At 45.4% G+C, this 17,588-nt stretch overlaps 1 protein-coding gene across 1 annotated transcript in view; it reads right to left on the bottom strand.

The window, feature by feature from the left end:
* Positions 1 to 4,713: 4,713 nt before the first annotated feature.
* The window catches only part of LOC135823363 (uncharacterized), a 32,651-nt gene continuing 19,776 nt past the window's right edge, over positions 4,714 to 17,588 (bottom strand). The window contains exons 23-36 of the mRNA XM_065336216.1: positions 16,881 to 16,936; positions 16,565 to 16,616; positions 16,239 to 16,297; positions 15,430 to 15,521; positions 14,382 to 14,450; positions 14,028 to 14,079; positions 13,539 to 13,586; positions 12,675 to 12,779; positions 11,097 to 11,205; positions 10,581 to 10,678; positions 9,510 to 9,652; positions 7,728 to 8,180; positions 5,770 to 5,852; positions 4,714 to 5,207 (exon numbers count right to left, since the gene is read on the bottom strand). Coding sequence (XP_065192288.1) covers positions 4,972 to 5,207; positions 5,770 to 5,852; positions 7,728 to 8,180; positions 9,510 to 9,652; positions 10,581 to 10,678; positions 11,097 to 11,205; positions 12,675 to 12,779; positions 13,539 to 13,586; positions 14,028 to 14,079; positions 14,382 to 14,450; positions 15,430 to 15,521; positions 16,239 to 16,297; positions 16,565 to 16,616; positions 16,881 to 16,936 — 1,655 coding nt within the window. The 3' untranslated portion in view covers positions 4,714 to 4,971. The remainder of the gene's footprint in view (positions 5,208 to 5,769; positions 5,853 to 7,727; positions 8,181 to 9,509; positions 9,653 to 10,580; positions 10,679 to 11,096; positions 11,206 to 12,674; positions 12,780 to 13,538; positions 13,587 to 14,027; positions 14,080 to 14,381; positions 14,451 to 15,429; positions 15,522 to 16,238; positions 16,298 to 16,564; positions 16,617 to 16,880; positions 16,937 to 17,588) is intronic.

The following is a 17,588-nucleotide window of genomic DNA, read 5'->3' as shown; positions in this document are numbered from 1 at the left end:
TGCGAAGAGACCACTTGATTTGAGGATGGTGTTTGTAGGGTTTTTCATGTAATGAAGTGGCTGCAGTGGCGCCTCAATACATATTTTTTAATCTTGAGAAGTGAATGATGTATAGGATTAAAGGGAGAGGCCGTTTTCTGGTTAATATTCACTGCTTACAGCAGATCCTATGTCTATTTTCGAACTCGATAGGGGATGCGTAATTGGCTGGACTTTATACAGGGGGTGTTGTCCACATAAAGACTCTTTATAGTTGATTTCAAAGTTTGGACTCCGTACAGTTGATTTTGGACCAATGGACTCTATACAGGGGTGAAGCCAATTGGCTGGACTCTATACAGGGAGTGATGTCCATCGAAACTTTGAGCTCACAGTTGATTCCAAGTTTGGACTCTGTACAGTGGATTTTGGACCAATGGACTCTATATAGGGGTTGGACATCATATAGGGGCTGGACGCTCTACTGAGTCCAACACATATTTTTTACCTTGAGAAGTGAATGATGTAAAGGATTAAAGGGAGAGGCCGTTTTCTGGTTAATATTCACTGCTTACAGCAGATCCTATGTCTAATTTCGAACTCGATAGGGGATGCCTAATTGGCTGGACTTTATACAGGGAGTGTTGTCCACATAAGACTCTTTAATCTTTATAGTTGATTTCAAAGTTTGGACTCCGTACAGTTGATTTTGGACCAATGGACTCTATATAGGGGTGAAGCCAATTGGCTGGACTCTATACATGGAGTGATGTCCATCTAAACTTTGAGCTCACAGTTGATTCCAAGTTTGGACTCTGTACAGTGGATTTTGGACCAATGGACTCTATATAGGGGTTGGACATCATATAGGGGCTGGACGCTCTACTGAGTCCAACATATATACATTCAATAATGTGTTACGAGAACAAAACAAAGTGCTAAAAATAGAATGAGGGAAGGTGAGACAATAGAAGTAAAGTGAGAGCTAAGTGCAACAGGGGTGAGGAACTAATTGCAACGCTAGAACTGTGTAGTGAGACAAACAATCATGCTGTGCACCTACGAAAACAATCTTAACGCAACTACATGTTTCTTCTGCTTACAAAGATCAGGCTTATGCAAACGAATACAAACAGCCTCAAGTACTTTCAACTGACTAGCGTACCGTGCACGGCAAAGAACAGAAAAATTAAAATCATCATACACCTGCAGACACTTAGGGTGAGACAACAGATGAAGAAAAACGGCAGACTTCTTACGATCACAATCACCATCAGATTCCTCGTCTCCACCAACCGCAACCTCGTCCCCCGTCTCATCTTCCAACTCGTCCTCAGTGTCGTCCTCCGTGTCATTCTCGTCATCACCACCGATCGGTCCCTGGCTCGCTTCACGTTGCTGAACCTCTGTTCGTTGACTCCTCCTTTGATCTTGATGGTAATTTGTTACCATTGTTGTTGTTGTCATTGTTGTTGTTCCTGTTGTTGCTAAATCTTCTGTTCCCAGTGTCTTTGTGGTGCTTGACATCCAGTACTGTAATACGATTAATAATATAAGTGAAGCGGACATTACAAAATGATGAATGAGAATACATGTATCTAAAATGGTTGTTCCTAATCGATTTTCTTGAGACTATCATCAGGGAAAATCGTCTCACAATAGAGGCTATACGGAGAAACAAACTACTTATAGGTTATCGGATAGTGGGAAGTATACAAGGTGAGGTGTGAAAAAAACTAAAGTGGGAGAGAAGACGAAAGAAATTAGAAGAAAAGATGTGAGAGTGTTCTGACGGTGTGAGCTACTACAAAAGGTGAGTGAAATGAAGGCGTGGAAGCAGGTGAATGTGATAGAGTGAGGAACTGTGAGGTGTAGGTGTATGCGAATGAATACGTGTGTGAATGCTAGGTGAAGAGTTTTTACGACTTCCATGGAAAGGTCAAATTTCGCTGGATGTGGCCCGCGCCGTGAGGACTGTTGTCAGACAAACCTATTTTGCCACAGCATTGACAACAGTCTTTACTACGGCCCGTGCGTTCACGGTGAAGAAGGATGTTCTTCCTACCCAACTGATTAGCCATGTAATCTATCATTTTGAATGTCGGCATTGTGATAGCCGATATGTAGGAAGAACCCTTCAGCACCTGAACGCACGCGTCAAACAACATGTACCATTGTACCTATTGTCAGATGGAGCCAAAGCCCAGCGACCTGGACGAGGCCGTCCCCGCAAACAGGTGCCAGTTGCACAATTACAACAGAACCACACAGTACCGGTTGAACGGACTACAAGTACACAGGTACGAGAGACTGAAGGAAATGGCCAAACACAGGTACGGAGACCAGTAACTAGGAGCATGACTCGTGCGCTGGTAATAGCATCTACAACCGGACATCGACTGGCAGTGAGCAGTAGCGTGGGATTGTCGTTGGGTGCAGAGGACGGGATGGAAGCGGAGGAGGATGAGGAAGGTGAGAGCAGTGATGAAGAGAGTGAGTTGGACAACCAAGATGAAGATGACCGGACTGAAGGTGAGACCACAACGAAAGGGTCAGCCATTAAGAAACACCTCTTGTCTAGTAGCCAATGCCGCTCAGTGTATGATGATTCATGCTTCACTGTTTTGTGTCGTGCTCGTAGGTTTCGTGAACTTAAGGTATTAGAAGCTGTTTTCATCCGTAAACACAATCCTAATCTATGCATTCAGAAAGAAAATGTCACAAAACTGAGACTCTTCACCTAGCATTCACACACGTATTCATTCGCATACACCTACACCTCACAGTTCCTCACTCTATCACATTCACCTGCTTCCACGCCTTCATTTCACTCACCTTTTGTAGTAGCTCACACCGTCAGAACACTCTCATCTTTTCTTCTAATTTCTTTCGTCTTCTCTCCCACTTTAGTTTTTTTCACACCTCACCTTGTATACTTCCCACTATCCGATAACCTATAAGTAGTTTGTTTCTCCGTATAGCCTCTATTGTGAGACGATTTTCCCTGATGATAGTCTCAAGAAAATCGATTAGGAACAACCATTTTAGATACATGTATTCTCATTCATCATTTTGTAATGTCCGCTTCACTTATATTATTAATCGCATTAATAAAGTTGTTATCTCCTCGTCGCCTTTTCAAGTACTGTAATAATTCATTGAATAATTAGCCGTTGATCGTCTAGGTCTTTGAATGTTGATCGTGTTGTTTTCTCTGTTGAATTCCGTTTCCTTCAGCCTTCTTTCTTCTTGTTCATGTTCAGTGCTTACCTCATCCATATTTGCCCGTGCCAGCGACACCACAGACTCAGCCCCAGCACTGCCGATGGCAGATGCAGGTGGCGGTTCTGGGGGAGGCAACGGCAACGATGGCGATGGGGGCATCACCATGATCACCTCGTCGCAGCGTCCACTTTGGTCTTGAGCTGGATGTTGTTGTGGTGTACTTTCTTGTGTTGTTATGGTGCATTGTGTTATAGTGACAATGTTGTAGTGTGGCGATGACAGCAGAATTTGTTCTCTTTATAGCTATTATAAAATTGTTGTCTCCGCGTCGATTATTTGTATAATTATTATGTGCACACTTGTCTTTGGACCTTGGACGCGCTGCCATATTCTGGCTATGTGGACCCCATGGGCATGGGGGGTTGAGCTGGTTCGGAACAGTACGGGCGATGACGGGATAGGTCCTGTAGTCTACTGAAACGCCGAGCGCAAACGATGCGGAAGAAGCTACGGTCTACATGTACATGTATGCTTCTTCTGCATTGCCTATCGGCGTTTCAGTAGACCACAGGACCTATCCCACACATACACACACCCGCACGCACGCACACACACACACACACACACACACACACACACACACACACACCTTTGGACCTTTGGATGCCCATTGCTCCGTGCAATGATAGCATCAGAAGTTGCAGTATTTCCTGTGGCGAGTTAGATCATTGGGCCGACAGAAGTCCCTGCACTCAGATCAGCAGCAGCGCACACACACATAATACACACACACACACACACACACACACACACACACACACACACACACACACACACACACTTGTACTAAGTCTTGTACTTTATCACTGCCAAAACTGGTCACGCGGGTCTCCCCGGGAGAGGGAAGAGAGACTCAAAAGGAATTTTGGAAAGATGACTCAATTGGCTACACACGCACACACGAAAAGAGTACATTCATACACCATGCTTCACTGAGAGTACTTCGAAGTACATAAACAACAAGCTGGCTAGATGATAACGGGCCACTAGATATGATCGGAAAACTTGATGGCAACTGCGTAGCTTGTTCTGCCGTCGCAATATTCGGGGCGTCCGAAGGTATTTTAGTGTGGTATTGTCAGCTATCTGAAGTACAATTTACTCGTGTGGGAGGGGTGGCTGAGCGGAAAATTTTGGAAATTTTTACTGAAGTAGCCCAGATCAGATGACGGTGTATTTCATTGATTCACGGTGTAGATCTACCGGGGGGGGGGGGGGGGGGGGGGAGTGGTACGGTCAGTACCGTAGTGACCGTACCGTGTCCGACACCCCTTACATGCACATGCTGATTGACGGTAGAATACAAAGACATATTTTTTTTTCTTTTTCCTTTTATTAAAATGACTGGTGGCTACTGCTGCAGTTGACCTAGGTTTACGGACTGTGATCATTGACTTCATTGAATCCCATACAGAAGTCACACAACAGATCGAGGCGATCAGACCTCACTTCAAATCGAAAGACTTTCTCGAAGCAGACTGGCTGGATTTAAATAGATAATATACTTGACTTAGGATTGTCAGCTATTGTCCATGCATCAGGAATGTACATGTATATGTACTTCTGAAAATTATATTGTTGGAGCTAATGAAGAGTGTTTGAAAACAGCACCTAAATGTAGACAAAGGCAATTCGCTTTGTCGTTGGCTGAACTCAAGCCCCGATCACTTGTACATGTTTTAACCTGCATGAGTCAGCCCATCTAAGTTACTGAGTTCCTGGAGGCATCAGTTTCTTGCCGCGCATCACGGGTACTTTGGCCGACTCCTCTGCCATCTGTGCGCTGAGAATCGGGGGCAGCGTGACCGACCGTGCGTGCCTCGGGTGCTTTCCGTCGACCTGGAGTTGCAGCGATCGTTTGCGAGCGTACGCCAGTAGATCGGCCGTCGTCCCAGGTGGTGCATTTGGCGTGCGCTGTCCCTTTTCCTTGCCGGATTTAGATGCTGAAGGGCACAAGGGAGCAGAAGTACACAACAGACTGCATTGACACTATGATCTTTCTTCTGCACTAAAGGATTATTATTTTAAAAGTTCATAGCTCCAGTATGTGTAGTCGTACATGAAACATGGAGCCAGAAAGTATAGCACGATTTGTGTGAGACTAAGCCCTGTTGAAGAACTAGAAAGAGGTGGCATACTTCACCTTGAACTTGAAGTATGGATGAAATGTGCACATTAGGTGGCATACTTCACCTGGAACTTTAAGTATGGATGAAATGTGCACATTAGGTGGCATACTCCTGGCTTATGAAGTCGCCTGGATCCTCCACACAATACTGGAACAAAGGGCAAGAGTGAACTAGGAGTTTTATAGTACAACTGAATCCAACATCGCATAGCCAGCGTACATGTAGACGTAGACATCAAATCACTTTGCAAATATGGATACCTGGGCCAGACGTCCAAAAAGCATCCCCTTCCTTTTAAAGGAGAGATAAGTAAATCAGATGAAAGTACAATGGAGCTGCTTTTAAAATTCTTCCTTCCATGTACAATGGAGCTCACCGTCTATGTCCTGCGAGGGCCGCGTCAGGGATCGGTACACCCTCAATTGTTTTCCAGGTAAAGATGCCGAGTTGCCGGAGTAGCTGCAAAGGACAATGACAAGCTGAAATGCTTGATATCAATGCATTTATAAAAGGAATGAATGCTGACTCGTTCTGGGTAGGCGGTAGGTTTTGCTTGGTGGCTGGGTATTTCATTAGATAAGCCGGGGAGAGCAAAAAAATGCGCCTTTGGTGGAAAGAATATTGTTTTATTTTTGGTAAAATGTAGCTTTGCTCCTCACACGCATTCACCTCAATTTATCCATACTGTTGGGATACTAAAAGGAGTCATACTTCCAGACACAACGGAACAACTTGGAACAGGTAGAAGTAATGACATTTATTATGGGAGGCGATGGGACGGAGACAAAGACGAACGACTACATAATGGAAGAGAACGAGATCGAGTGGGAGAGAATACAAGATAAAGGGCTTGGGTTACTATGGCAACCAAGGGCGCGCAAGTAGCTACCCAAGCCAATGGAACAAAAGGTTAGTACGAGGGTAAGTTAGGGGGAAGAGAGAGAGGGAGAGAGGCGGGTATGTTGCACATTGCGGAGGGAAATTGCGGTGTGGTGGTGGGGGGGGGGGGGGGGGCAGTGGGGGAGGGTGATGTGCTCATCAGGTGACGAGACAGCAATGGCTGACAACCCTGATTTTTACCCCCCCCCCCCCCCCCGTTTTTCCTGGTGTGCAAGGATACCATCACCTTTGGTTGGTAGATCTCACAACGCCCCACCTACACAGCTGCTCTAGTGGGTATTCAGCCCCACTCAATACTACTTATTAAAGGGGAAGTTAAGGCAAAAATTAAAATTTCACCAGTTGTAGTCTTCAGGGTGCCGAGTCGAATGGTCGTGGTCCGAGGAAGCTGAGACGCTCCCTTTCTACTTGAATCCCAATCGAACTCGCGCACTTCCACCGAAACTGGGTGACTGCGCCCTACTAGATGGGGATTTGTATGCAAAATGTCACTAAAAGCGCCATTTCGTTATTATAAAAGCACGGATGATCGCGATTGGCCCATATGTTGTAGTCTTTTGGACGCTGAGTCGACTGGTTTTGGTCCGAAAAGGTTGCGATGCAGCGTTCCTCCTTTATTCCCAATCGAACATGGTTGAACAAGCGGTCACGTGCTCCTGGGTGCCCAAATCACCTGGTCACCACGCCAGCAGGCGACAACTTTCACACCAAGGTTCAACTCGAGTGACAGGACTGCACCCAAAAAAAGGTCAAACAGGCTAGTAAGTTGTACCCAGCAGGCACGGTGACCAGGTGACTGGCGTACGCAGGAGCACGTGACCGCTTGTTCAACCATGTTCGATTGGGAATAAAGGAGGAACGCTGCATCGCAGCCTTTTCGGACCAAAACCAGTCGACTCAGCGTCCAAAAGGCTACAACATATGGGCCAATCGCGGTCATCCGTGCTTTTATAAGAACGACATAGCACTTTTAGTGAGATTTTGCATACAAATCCCCATCTAGTAGGGCGCAGTCACCCAGTTTCGGTGGAAGTGCGCGAGTTCGATTGGGAATAAAGGAGGAAGGGAGCGTCTCAGCTTCCTCGGACCAAGACCATTCGACTCAGCACCCCGAAGACTACAACTGGTGAAACATTGATTTTAGGATATACTTCCCCTTTAATAGATTGTTCTGCCAACTACGAACTTCTGTAGCTATTGCTCTCTTTGTCCTTCCTACAAGTTACTAATTTCATCTTTCTTGGTATTTGTCTTTAGTCAGGTGTGTGTTCTTTTTCACATATAAACTTGAGAATAAAGACTAAGTCAGAGAGGACCGTATTGTCGAGACCTCTTGTTTGTTGAATACTTCAACCTTGTCCCGCTCTTTTCATTCAAAACAATTTTCTGAGATGCTCAGGGTGAATGGTTGCAATGTCAGTGGAAATTCCTCACCTGGGAAGAGACAGTTCATAACTGAAACGCCTCTGGTCAGCATCAATAAGTGAAGTCATGACCTGAGGCAGGTTTTGCGCATTGGCTTCAGTCCCTTGGCTATCGGGGAAGGTCGATTCAGGACACCACATCTTTACCACTTCCTCTGTGCTGGCTGCAGCTTTCTTTCCCCGTACGCCTGCTCGCTGCTTATTGTCCTTTCCTCGCTGAGAAGGTTTCTTATGGTGTTTCTCCACCTCGTTCGGGTGATGGCCTTGAGCCGTGGGTGGCGGAGCACCCACCGTTGAAGGCGTTACACCGATGGTCCGCAGCGGGCGATTGAGCCGGGAGTCATCCGCTTTCCCTGGCAGCGGTGGAAGCTCAACCTCGCCACCCTCACTTGCTCTGGATAAGCTAGGCGATGGTATGCCCAGCCGGACAGCAGCCTCTCGCCTGTTTGCTCCAGATGGATCACTGGAAGAGGAAATAGCACACAAAACCTCCATGGTATTGTAGTATGACAATTCAATCCATGTGCAATCAAGGAAGACACAAGGTTATGGTTACAGTAATCAGAAGAAGTTGTGTTTCAACCATGGATTTTGAATTTTTCATGATCCATGGTCTATGCCACTTGCAATTGCAGACTTGACCTGCTGACCCTAAACATGGCCCAGACAAGTGATGTGTCGTTTATTATTCTGAGCGTGGGCAAATCAGCAAGGACATCCGGAACAGGCAAACCGGAAGCGAAACCCACTTCATGTCACGTCCTAGTTGCACGTTTTATCTCCCTACAGTCCATTCAGAAAAAGATGGACTTCTAGCTTTTGGCCATAAATGGGTCAAACTTTGAGTTTTTTTAGAATTTTTTTCTGCAATCCCCTATGGAATCCTCTTCCAATTATGTTTCCGAAGTCTATTTGTCCAAAAAGCAAGCCATACCAGGAATAGGATATCGGCCAGGTTTTGCCCCAGAAGCATTGAATTGGGAAAAACCATCAAAATCCAGGCCGTTTGACCCTGCCTGCAACAGTGCATTGTGGGGTTCAAACCCCAGTTCAGGTACACATTTTGGACTCTTTTTCAAAGTTCAAATTTCGCAGCACTGCACTGTGTACAATGAAATCACGAATAATCGCCAAACACGGGAGCTTGCCAGAGCCAGGGCCCATCTTTTTCTGAATGGACTGTAGGTACTGGGCTACCATGCCTGCCGGTTATTGCTGCAAAGACCACCCTTTTTTACAGGACTAGAAGTACACTAAAACCTCGTTTAAGCGACCGCCCCACGGTGCAAGGAAAAGCGGTCGTTAAAGCCAGGTGGTCTTTAGAACCAGGTCCCACAGTGTCTGTGTAGAACTGTCCGTGCATGGAGAAACGGTCGTTAAGAGCAGGTGGTCGCTAAAACGAGAGGTCGCTTAACCAGGCTTTACTGTACTTCAAACTTATCCTTGAATAGAACCTTTGCACCAGACCAGAGCATATGAAGGGGCTGGGTAGTTACCAGCTTATGGTGCCCTACATCTGAGAATCCATGGGAAGGTATTTCCACGGCAACTACCATTGCATTTATACTATGAAATGCATATCTACCTATGCTCGTTGTCTTGGAAGAATTGCTTGACAAAACGCCATGCTTGATAGTATAGTATAGTATTTATTCATATTTCTCTAGGGCAGTCCCCACAGACCTAGGGTCTCCTTACGGGGTACCCTAGCCAATCTAGGATTGCGATACGAAATTGGCTTGATGGTGCAGATTCAGGAGTTAGTCTACATTTCCCGGGATCATTTGCTCACCGAATGGAAGAAGCAAACGCCGGCCGTACCAGCAGAACATCACTAGTGTCTTCAAGTCCCTGCATCCTCTCAGATAGCGCCTTGCCCAGAGACTGTCTTGATCTAGATAATGCTGCTGCTTCCCTGGCGAGCCGGTCATCTCTCTGAAAAGATATTAGGAATGCAAACAGTAAACACAGCTTTGAGCGCCCAACAAGGACGTGCACATACAACAAATGTCATACTGTCTCTACCGACATCATCATTGGTATGATTACTTTATTAAATTCATGGCGTAAACGGGTCAAAAGATTGATCAATGTTTGCGTTGTCATAAATGCTTCTGTTATATGTCTATGCTTACCACAATGGGGGAGTCCACCTGCCTTTCAGTACTCAATGTGTGCTTGAGTGACGCAACTGGATTTCATTCAGCAACACTGTACATTTCTATGTATCACATCTCCATGGATAGTGGTTACGAGCGAAATCCAGCCTCAAGACTATACCAGTTCCAGGGTTGCACTGCCAAAGCACGGTAAACAGTGGACTATGCAGTGAACCGCACCTCTGCTCTATTGATTGGGTTCGATTTCATTTTCCACTTCTATGTAGTGAATGCATCTCTGCTGGTTTAATTTTAGAGGGCGTACCTGCACGGCATTTACCAAAGTTTTTAATACTGGCAATGCTGATCAAGGGAAGCCGGCCACTAGCAGTCAGTTACCGTCTGACACTGCAGAGACCGGGCTTGCAAAGTGTGACTGAGTTTGAGGCTGGAAAAGGGTGGTAAATCATTCATGGACCCTGCTTTCGTCGAACTGCACTGAATTCGCTCTTCTCATCAATGTTAACAATGCGCTCTTGAGGTAGTACAGTGAAACCTGTCTAAGACAACCGCTCAAGGGACCTTCAAAATGCGGTCTCTGTTACCAGGTAGTCTCCTTATCCAGGGTCATTTGACTGGACATAGCAACCCTTGGTCCCGGCTGCATTGGTCTTCTGGGACAGGTGGTCGCCTTATCCGAGTGGTCGCCTTGGCAGGTTTTACTGTAGTTTTGACCAATTTCAATGAAACTCCTTGCAACTCACCCTTTGCAACACCATGTTCATGCTTGCCTCTGCTTCCCTTCTCAAAAGAACTTCTTTGGCCTGACAATGGAACGTGACCGAAGCCATCTCCTCAGCAACTGTAGGCAAACACAAAACAAATTACGCCAATGTGCCACAGGAACCAAGCTGTGTTGTGGGTTGATACGCCAGAGTCAATGGTGGACAACATGATCTATCCTTCTGCCTCTGTGTAAAACCAGCACGATTCTGTGCAATTTGTATGATCGTATCAGCTCTCAGCCAGGCATTTCCGAAAACAAGGAAGTGCTGTCCTTCTGAATATTTCCAAACATTTGTATTTATACTGGTTTGAGCCAGATTTGGAAAGACTGCCTGTTCCGCATCTGCCGTCACACCCCCACTCGCAGGAATCAAGGCGAAGGTACAGCTACTAAGGGAGCGAGAAGTGAGTAGATTAAGATCAGACACACCGTAAAAAGTAGTCCAGTATACATGCTCACATGCAGGAGGGGGGGGGGGGATAGATATACATACTGAATGCCTTGTTTCTCTCCATGGCCTCTCGGAGGAGCCGGCGTTGTGCGAGTATCTGAAGTCTCTCAACAGGAAGACGGTTGTACTCTCGCATGGCAAGTACCATTTCCTGAATAGCATACATGTATACAGACAAGTACACCCACACACCCACACACCCACACACGCACATATACACAGACATGTATATATACACACACCCTCTCACACCCACACCCACGCACATACATTACACACACATGTCACACACACACACACTCTCACACACACGCACACCCCCCCCCCCACACACACACACAAACACACATACACACACAAACACACACATAATAAACACACAAACACACACATACTCTGATCTGTACTCAAACTATACTGAATATCTGATCGTAAAGCCCAAAGTCAATTTATCCAGACTGCGATCAGACAGAAGAATATGAGGATACTTCAAGCCACAGTGAATTTTTGTTGGAATAGTTTACTTCTAGTGGCCATCGTAATGTGCCAATTTATACCCGAGGTATTGTATAGCTGAGGTACTTTGTAAAGACTGTCAAAGACTGGTGGGGTATAATTCAAATTGAGAAAAGAACAGTACTTCGTAGTATGTTACGTCCAGTTTACTTTAACTAGTTACGTACTACTTCCCTATGTTGTTTTTAAGGTCAAAGAAACTTGTACAATGTACTTGGTCCGCGTCAGCGATATTGTCGCTTATCTTTCAGCTTTGTTTATATGTCGCCAATGCTTACTTGGCAGCCCATTTCATCCCAATTTTGGTTGGCAAGTTAGTTTGCTAGTACCTGAAAGGTGTAGCTAGAGTTCGAGTGGATTTCGAGAGCGACAGGTGGGTGATTTTGATTGATACAGCGCCGCATCAAAATAGATTATCTTGTTACGCTGTGCAGGCAAGAGCAGCGCAAGCCACAAGAAAGTAATCGACTACTCGGAATCAGCTCCATTTTGCTGAACGGCCGAGATCGCTCACCTCAGGGATCGCTCATCAATCTGAGATCGCAGCTCCCTTACCTCCAGCTCCTCGCTCGAAGTATCCAGCGCGTCGTCGTGGAGATTTGCAAGTACATGTACTGTACGCGTCGTCGTCGTTCAAAATAAAATCTTGCAAAGAACGGCGTCTGATTTGAACCACACAGGCTGTCGTGCTGCCCAGGCGAAGTCCTATAGAGAAGGCGACCGTCACGATCGACTTCTCTTTACAAAATAGCCAGGCAGCGGAGAGGAAGAGAGATGAGCTTGCAAAAGCAAGAGAGTCGATCCCGAGCAAAATATTTGTCGCCAGCGCCGAGAGCAGCGACGAGGAGGACCGAAAAAAGTAGGAACCCTTCCTTGGACAATAAATTCCTCGCAGCTAGTTGTCATTCTATACCTTACCGTCCATCGTACCAAGTTGTATCACTTCAAGTGCACGCGTTCATGTCCAAAGTCTAAGTTCAAATTGTCGAAAGATAAGCGACAATATTGCTGACGCGGACCAAGTATTGGACAGAATAAAATGTATATTGAGGATTCAGATAATGCGATGGCACTAGGTACATGAAATTCGAGACCACTTCTTACCGAGTATTCTTCCGGGCTGATCACCTTGTCAAAGACACCCCGATACAGAGTACACTCGTTACACTTGGCATCCTGCCTCGTGAAATGCAGTATCCAGTCATTCACCTGCATAGAAGCATTCGGCAAAAAAAAGATTCTGAAATGAGTGACGTCAACGTTGCAAATGACAACCCTCGATTGGGCACGATGAAAGCCTTGGTTTTCACAAGTTTTCTATATTTGTTAGGGTAAAAGCATGAAGTCAACTGGTTACTTGGTCTGAAAATAAGGCCTTTATCCATGAGATGTCGTTGTACCTGAGGTGGGTATTTATGAGGTCGACTAACGGTGATCTCAGTAGCTACTTCAAGTCCTAACGCAGGCTTGCAAGACCCTGAAATCGGTGAAACTGGCTCTCTACTGAGTTTGAGAGATTCATGAATGCATTCTGTCTAGTTGGCACGCTCAGCTATTGGGGTCATGCCTCGGAAAGGTGTCCATGCACTCCCTGATGACCGTTCTGAGAGTCTAGGGCCAAAACCATCGCATCAAATTTCGATGAACTGGGCGAAAAGTGCGGTAGGGTCAGTATTGTAGTGACTGTAGTGTGCTCAATGCTCCTTGCACCAATAGTAGTGCGTGTAGTGGGTGTACTGTAAACATGACTTAGTGTACATCCTGTGTAGTGGGACCCGTGAAATACTTCTTTGCCACATTTCGAAGCCAGAAAAGGAGGGACGGTTAGAAATTCGACCAGACTTAGAATACGTGAACCGCAGCAACATGCAATTAAAAGCAGATCCCGAAACCAGATTTGGCCAAAATTGGGCTTTCAAAGACTGTTCTACTACAGTACATGAATCTGGATAGACAGCACAAACTTACTGGCTGCTTCTGGTAGGCTGGTGGCTCCATTGCCTGAAACTGCTCTCGCTGTTGTATTGAGCACAAAATACAGCAAGCACACAAATCTCACATATACTGCAATAGTGTACGCCATCCGCCTTACAATGGCCAATGTGTAGAAACACAGTGAGCATCTACGAGTACTATGTGAATTCTCATATTATTACCGTATTTTCCAGGGTATAAACAGCATTTTAACGTAATTCACCCAAACAAATGTTGTTGCGGCCGGTACTACGATGGTTAAATGAACTGCGAAATAACATGGGGAAGATGTCCGTATTTCGTGCCAAAAACCCTGAGTGTGGCTTATACTGCAGTGCGGCGTATACTCCGGAAAATACAGTACACAATGTAGGAAAAACAAAAAGCATCATTAGTCACACGGGCACTGGACATAGTGGAAGTGAGGCTCGTTAGGGTGACCTTCAGGTCATGAAAATCATACACGGACCAAGCCATACATACCGAGCGTAGTGTTTTCACGGTCTCTTGGAGCTCATCGAGCTCGTCTCGCTGCCTAAAGAATAGCAAAAGATATGAAATTGACAAGAGGTAATTATTGGTTATGTGATTGCTATGGAATGGATATAAAATGATCAGACCCGTGTGTAGGGAGGGTCAAGAACCACCTTTCCGCATACGTGGGACGCCACCGAACCATGATAAGACGTCCAAATAACTTGGATGAGGGATTTCGGCCAATTGCCTCTGGTTGGTCAACCCGAATTTGGTGATTACCCCTGAAGTATCTCAATAATACTACCATGCCATCAAACCATTGCAAACAAATCTACATGTATATGGCCTAGGCACACGTACAATTTTATAACTCGGTCTGGAGTTGTGCGTCCATCCAGCAGTCCATCCTTTATCCATAGCTGCTTCTTCCTATGAGCACAGCATACCGGCAGTCGCAACCAGGCATGTCAGGGATCAACACATTGGCATACAGTGTAAGACGATCGTTCAAGGGACCTTCAAAATGTATTCTCTGTTACCAGGTAGTCTCTGTTACCAGGTGGTCTCCTTATTCAGGGTCAATTAACTGGAAATAGCATCCCTTGGTCCTGGTTCCAGTGGTCTTCTTTAACAGGCGGTCGCCTTATCCGAGTGGTCACCTTGACCAGTTTTACTGTACATCATTGCTAACAGTGCTATTGAGCTTATGGATCACTAACTCCCAGATTGCATGGCTCACTACAATGACACTGCATTACCTTATACAATGGGCTGAAACAGAGTAAAAAAAAACAGGGTATGGAGAATATAGACGCAAAACGCGACAAGCGTCAAATTTGAGAAACTGACATTTTGAGCTCAGTAAAATTCAAGGTAAGGCTCTTTGAGACAAATTTTCAAATTCAAATCCAACTAGAACCACTTCAAAACTTGTACCCAAATATGGATTTTTATACAAACCGCACATAGAGTGAACCCTTTTGGCGATTATCTGGAAAGTGACGAACGAGATATGCCACGGTTTGCATCTGAACTCTACGTATGAGTATCGGTATATGAACACTGCACACGAAGCTACAGGATCTGCACACTCGGCCACACAACCCGCATGCTGGTATTCAATCCAACTAAACAACATCCACCACACAATACAGTCAGACCTCGCTTATCCGGTCCTCTTTTATCCGGATCCCTTGCCACCCGGAAGAAAACCCTTGGTCACCGATTTACAGCTATGTCATGCATACATACAGCATGATTGTGTGTTCGACTATCCGGTTCCCTCGCCTATCCGGATATTTTTTGTGGAAAGCGGATGTGTGCGGTTAAACAAGGTCTGACCGTACTGCCATAGCCAGTGCAGTGCAAAGCAATTCCTATCCAGTGCTAAGCACCTCTTAGTACTCACAGATAGTCTATGTGGTCGTTCATCAAATTGTTCTCCTCGGCTAGCTCCTTGACTGCAGCTGTAGCTTCATGGAGATTGGCGGATACATCAAGCTGTGCAAGTATGCGTACAAAAGATGTGAAGCCCGACACCCTGTTTGTAAGTGGGTAGTACCATCAAACACTTTGTTAGCGTGCTTTGTGGCAACATGGCATGTGATCAAGACGATACCCTTCATACATTCACATACATAACGGATAATTGAAGCGGCACAGAATTGCGAAACCCTGTTTGTAAGTGGGCAATACCATCAAACACTTTGTTAGCGTGCTTTGTGGCGGCATGGCATGTGATCAAGATGATACCCTTCATACATTCCCATACATAACGGATACTTGACGTGACCCATAATTTCCTTAGAGTACAGTTTGACGTCGAGCCAGACTTAAACTGCACAATAATTATCCACACTAACACCCAGTATAAATAGTAGAAAGAAGAATAGGTTTAAATTATCTACAGTACTGTCGGGCGCTGAAGAACGGAGCACCGAAGAACGGAGCACCGAAGAACGGAGCGCCGAAGAACGACCAGGCTAGAATGTCACCAAGCACAGCATACCAGTGTACACACGGTGACTCGACGGCACACAGACTGTAATACATGAGAATATGAACGGTCTACATGAGGAGGCTGCCCCCCCCCCCCCCCCCCCCAGTTCTTCGGCGACCGACAGTACTGTACAACTCTGCATTGTGAACAGCTGCAAGGTAGTACACTGTATACTGTGTGTGTGTGTGTGTGTGTGTACTACCTGTCATCCTGTGTACCTTGTCATTCGGATAGGCTTCTAAAGCTAGGTGGACACTGCGATACAGCTGATCAAGTACTGGTGCAGGACACAAGAAATACAAATGCAGCAGAAGTTAGATGTAGAAATGGAGCACCCAGATCTGGAAAAAAGGTGGCATGCGTAGTTTGGCGCAGTGTTGAGAAAAGCACATTTGAAAGTGAATGTGCTATAAGCATTGATAGATGTATATAATATTATAGTTATTCAAAAACAGCCATAACTCTGTGGTGGGTGAGCATATTTGACAATCCTGGCCACTGCATGACCGCATAACAGTGGGAGCAAACATTGCAATTGCCTCACCTTTGTGAATGTTCATTCGTATTTCGCGGACTGAATCTTCAAGATAACTGCCCTACAAGCATGGGAATGCAAGGCAGGAAAGCAGTTCAGGAACAGAACATGAGTAACAAATCCGAAAGGCATCTAGTGAAACAAATTATCTTCCCATTATGATGCGGTTACACTGTCACACCCCGTGGACAGTGTGAAAAGCTTTCCTAACAAAAAGGTTTAGTATGGTGAAAAGCAGGAAAAATCTGCACGGAAATATTCATTCGCACCCATCGCAAAATTGAACAATTCTATTAGTTCTTTCTAGAGTCTAGCCACTTCTTACCATTTTCAGTCGACTGATTGTGATGTTCCGCAACTCTTTAGCCTCTTCAGTCCATCCTAAAACATTCCACCACAGCAATGCATTGTACGATTACAATGTGAGAAAAGGCTTGTCGTATGAACATCGGAAGTACATCACGAGACATCCCGCTAGGTTAGGAACAGTGATACTTTAATTTCAGAACTTTTCAGTGCTCAATTTTTTCGGTATGAGGTCAACAGACTAGGTTAGGTGAACAGAAATTTTCGGTACAGAGAAGCAGTTCCCTATTGGATTATGTGTGTTAGTGTTTGTTCGGTGTATTGAAATTTTAGGTATGAAACAGATGCACCGAAAGGTATAGTCAACAACAGGTGGCTGCGGTATTGGTATAATTATTGGGATACTCAGGCAAAGTGCCGTTCAGTACTTGATCAGTTCATTTGATAAGTGTGACATTTGCGAGGCGGAACTTATTATCATGACTGCATTATGAGATTATCTCAGATCCGTGGCTTGTTGAGCAGGATCATCTTCTGTGTTGTCAAGATGTGGATTTGTTCTGTAATACATACATGTCCTATCGGTGTGCCGATCGCTCAACAAATGAGCGAGCGGCGATAAATTTAACGCGCGATTTAGATCTGAACATTTTTCTTAGTTTCTGTCCGGCGATTTTTGCGACTTTCAAGGCATTCAAGGGGATTTCCCAAAGACGTGTCAAAGGCA

Source organism: Sycon ciliatum, chromosome 8, assembly GCF_964019385.1.
Source record: "Sycon ciliatum chromosome 8, ocSycCili1.1, whole genome shotgun sequence".
Taxonomy (NCBI): Eukaryota; Metazoa; Porifera; class Calcarea; order Leucosolenida; family Sycettidae; genus Sycon; species Sycon ciliatum.
Note: the sequence above shows the minus strand (reverse complement) of the source record. Positions and strands in the feature narration are given on the sequence as shown.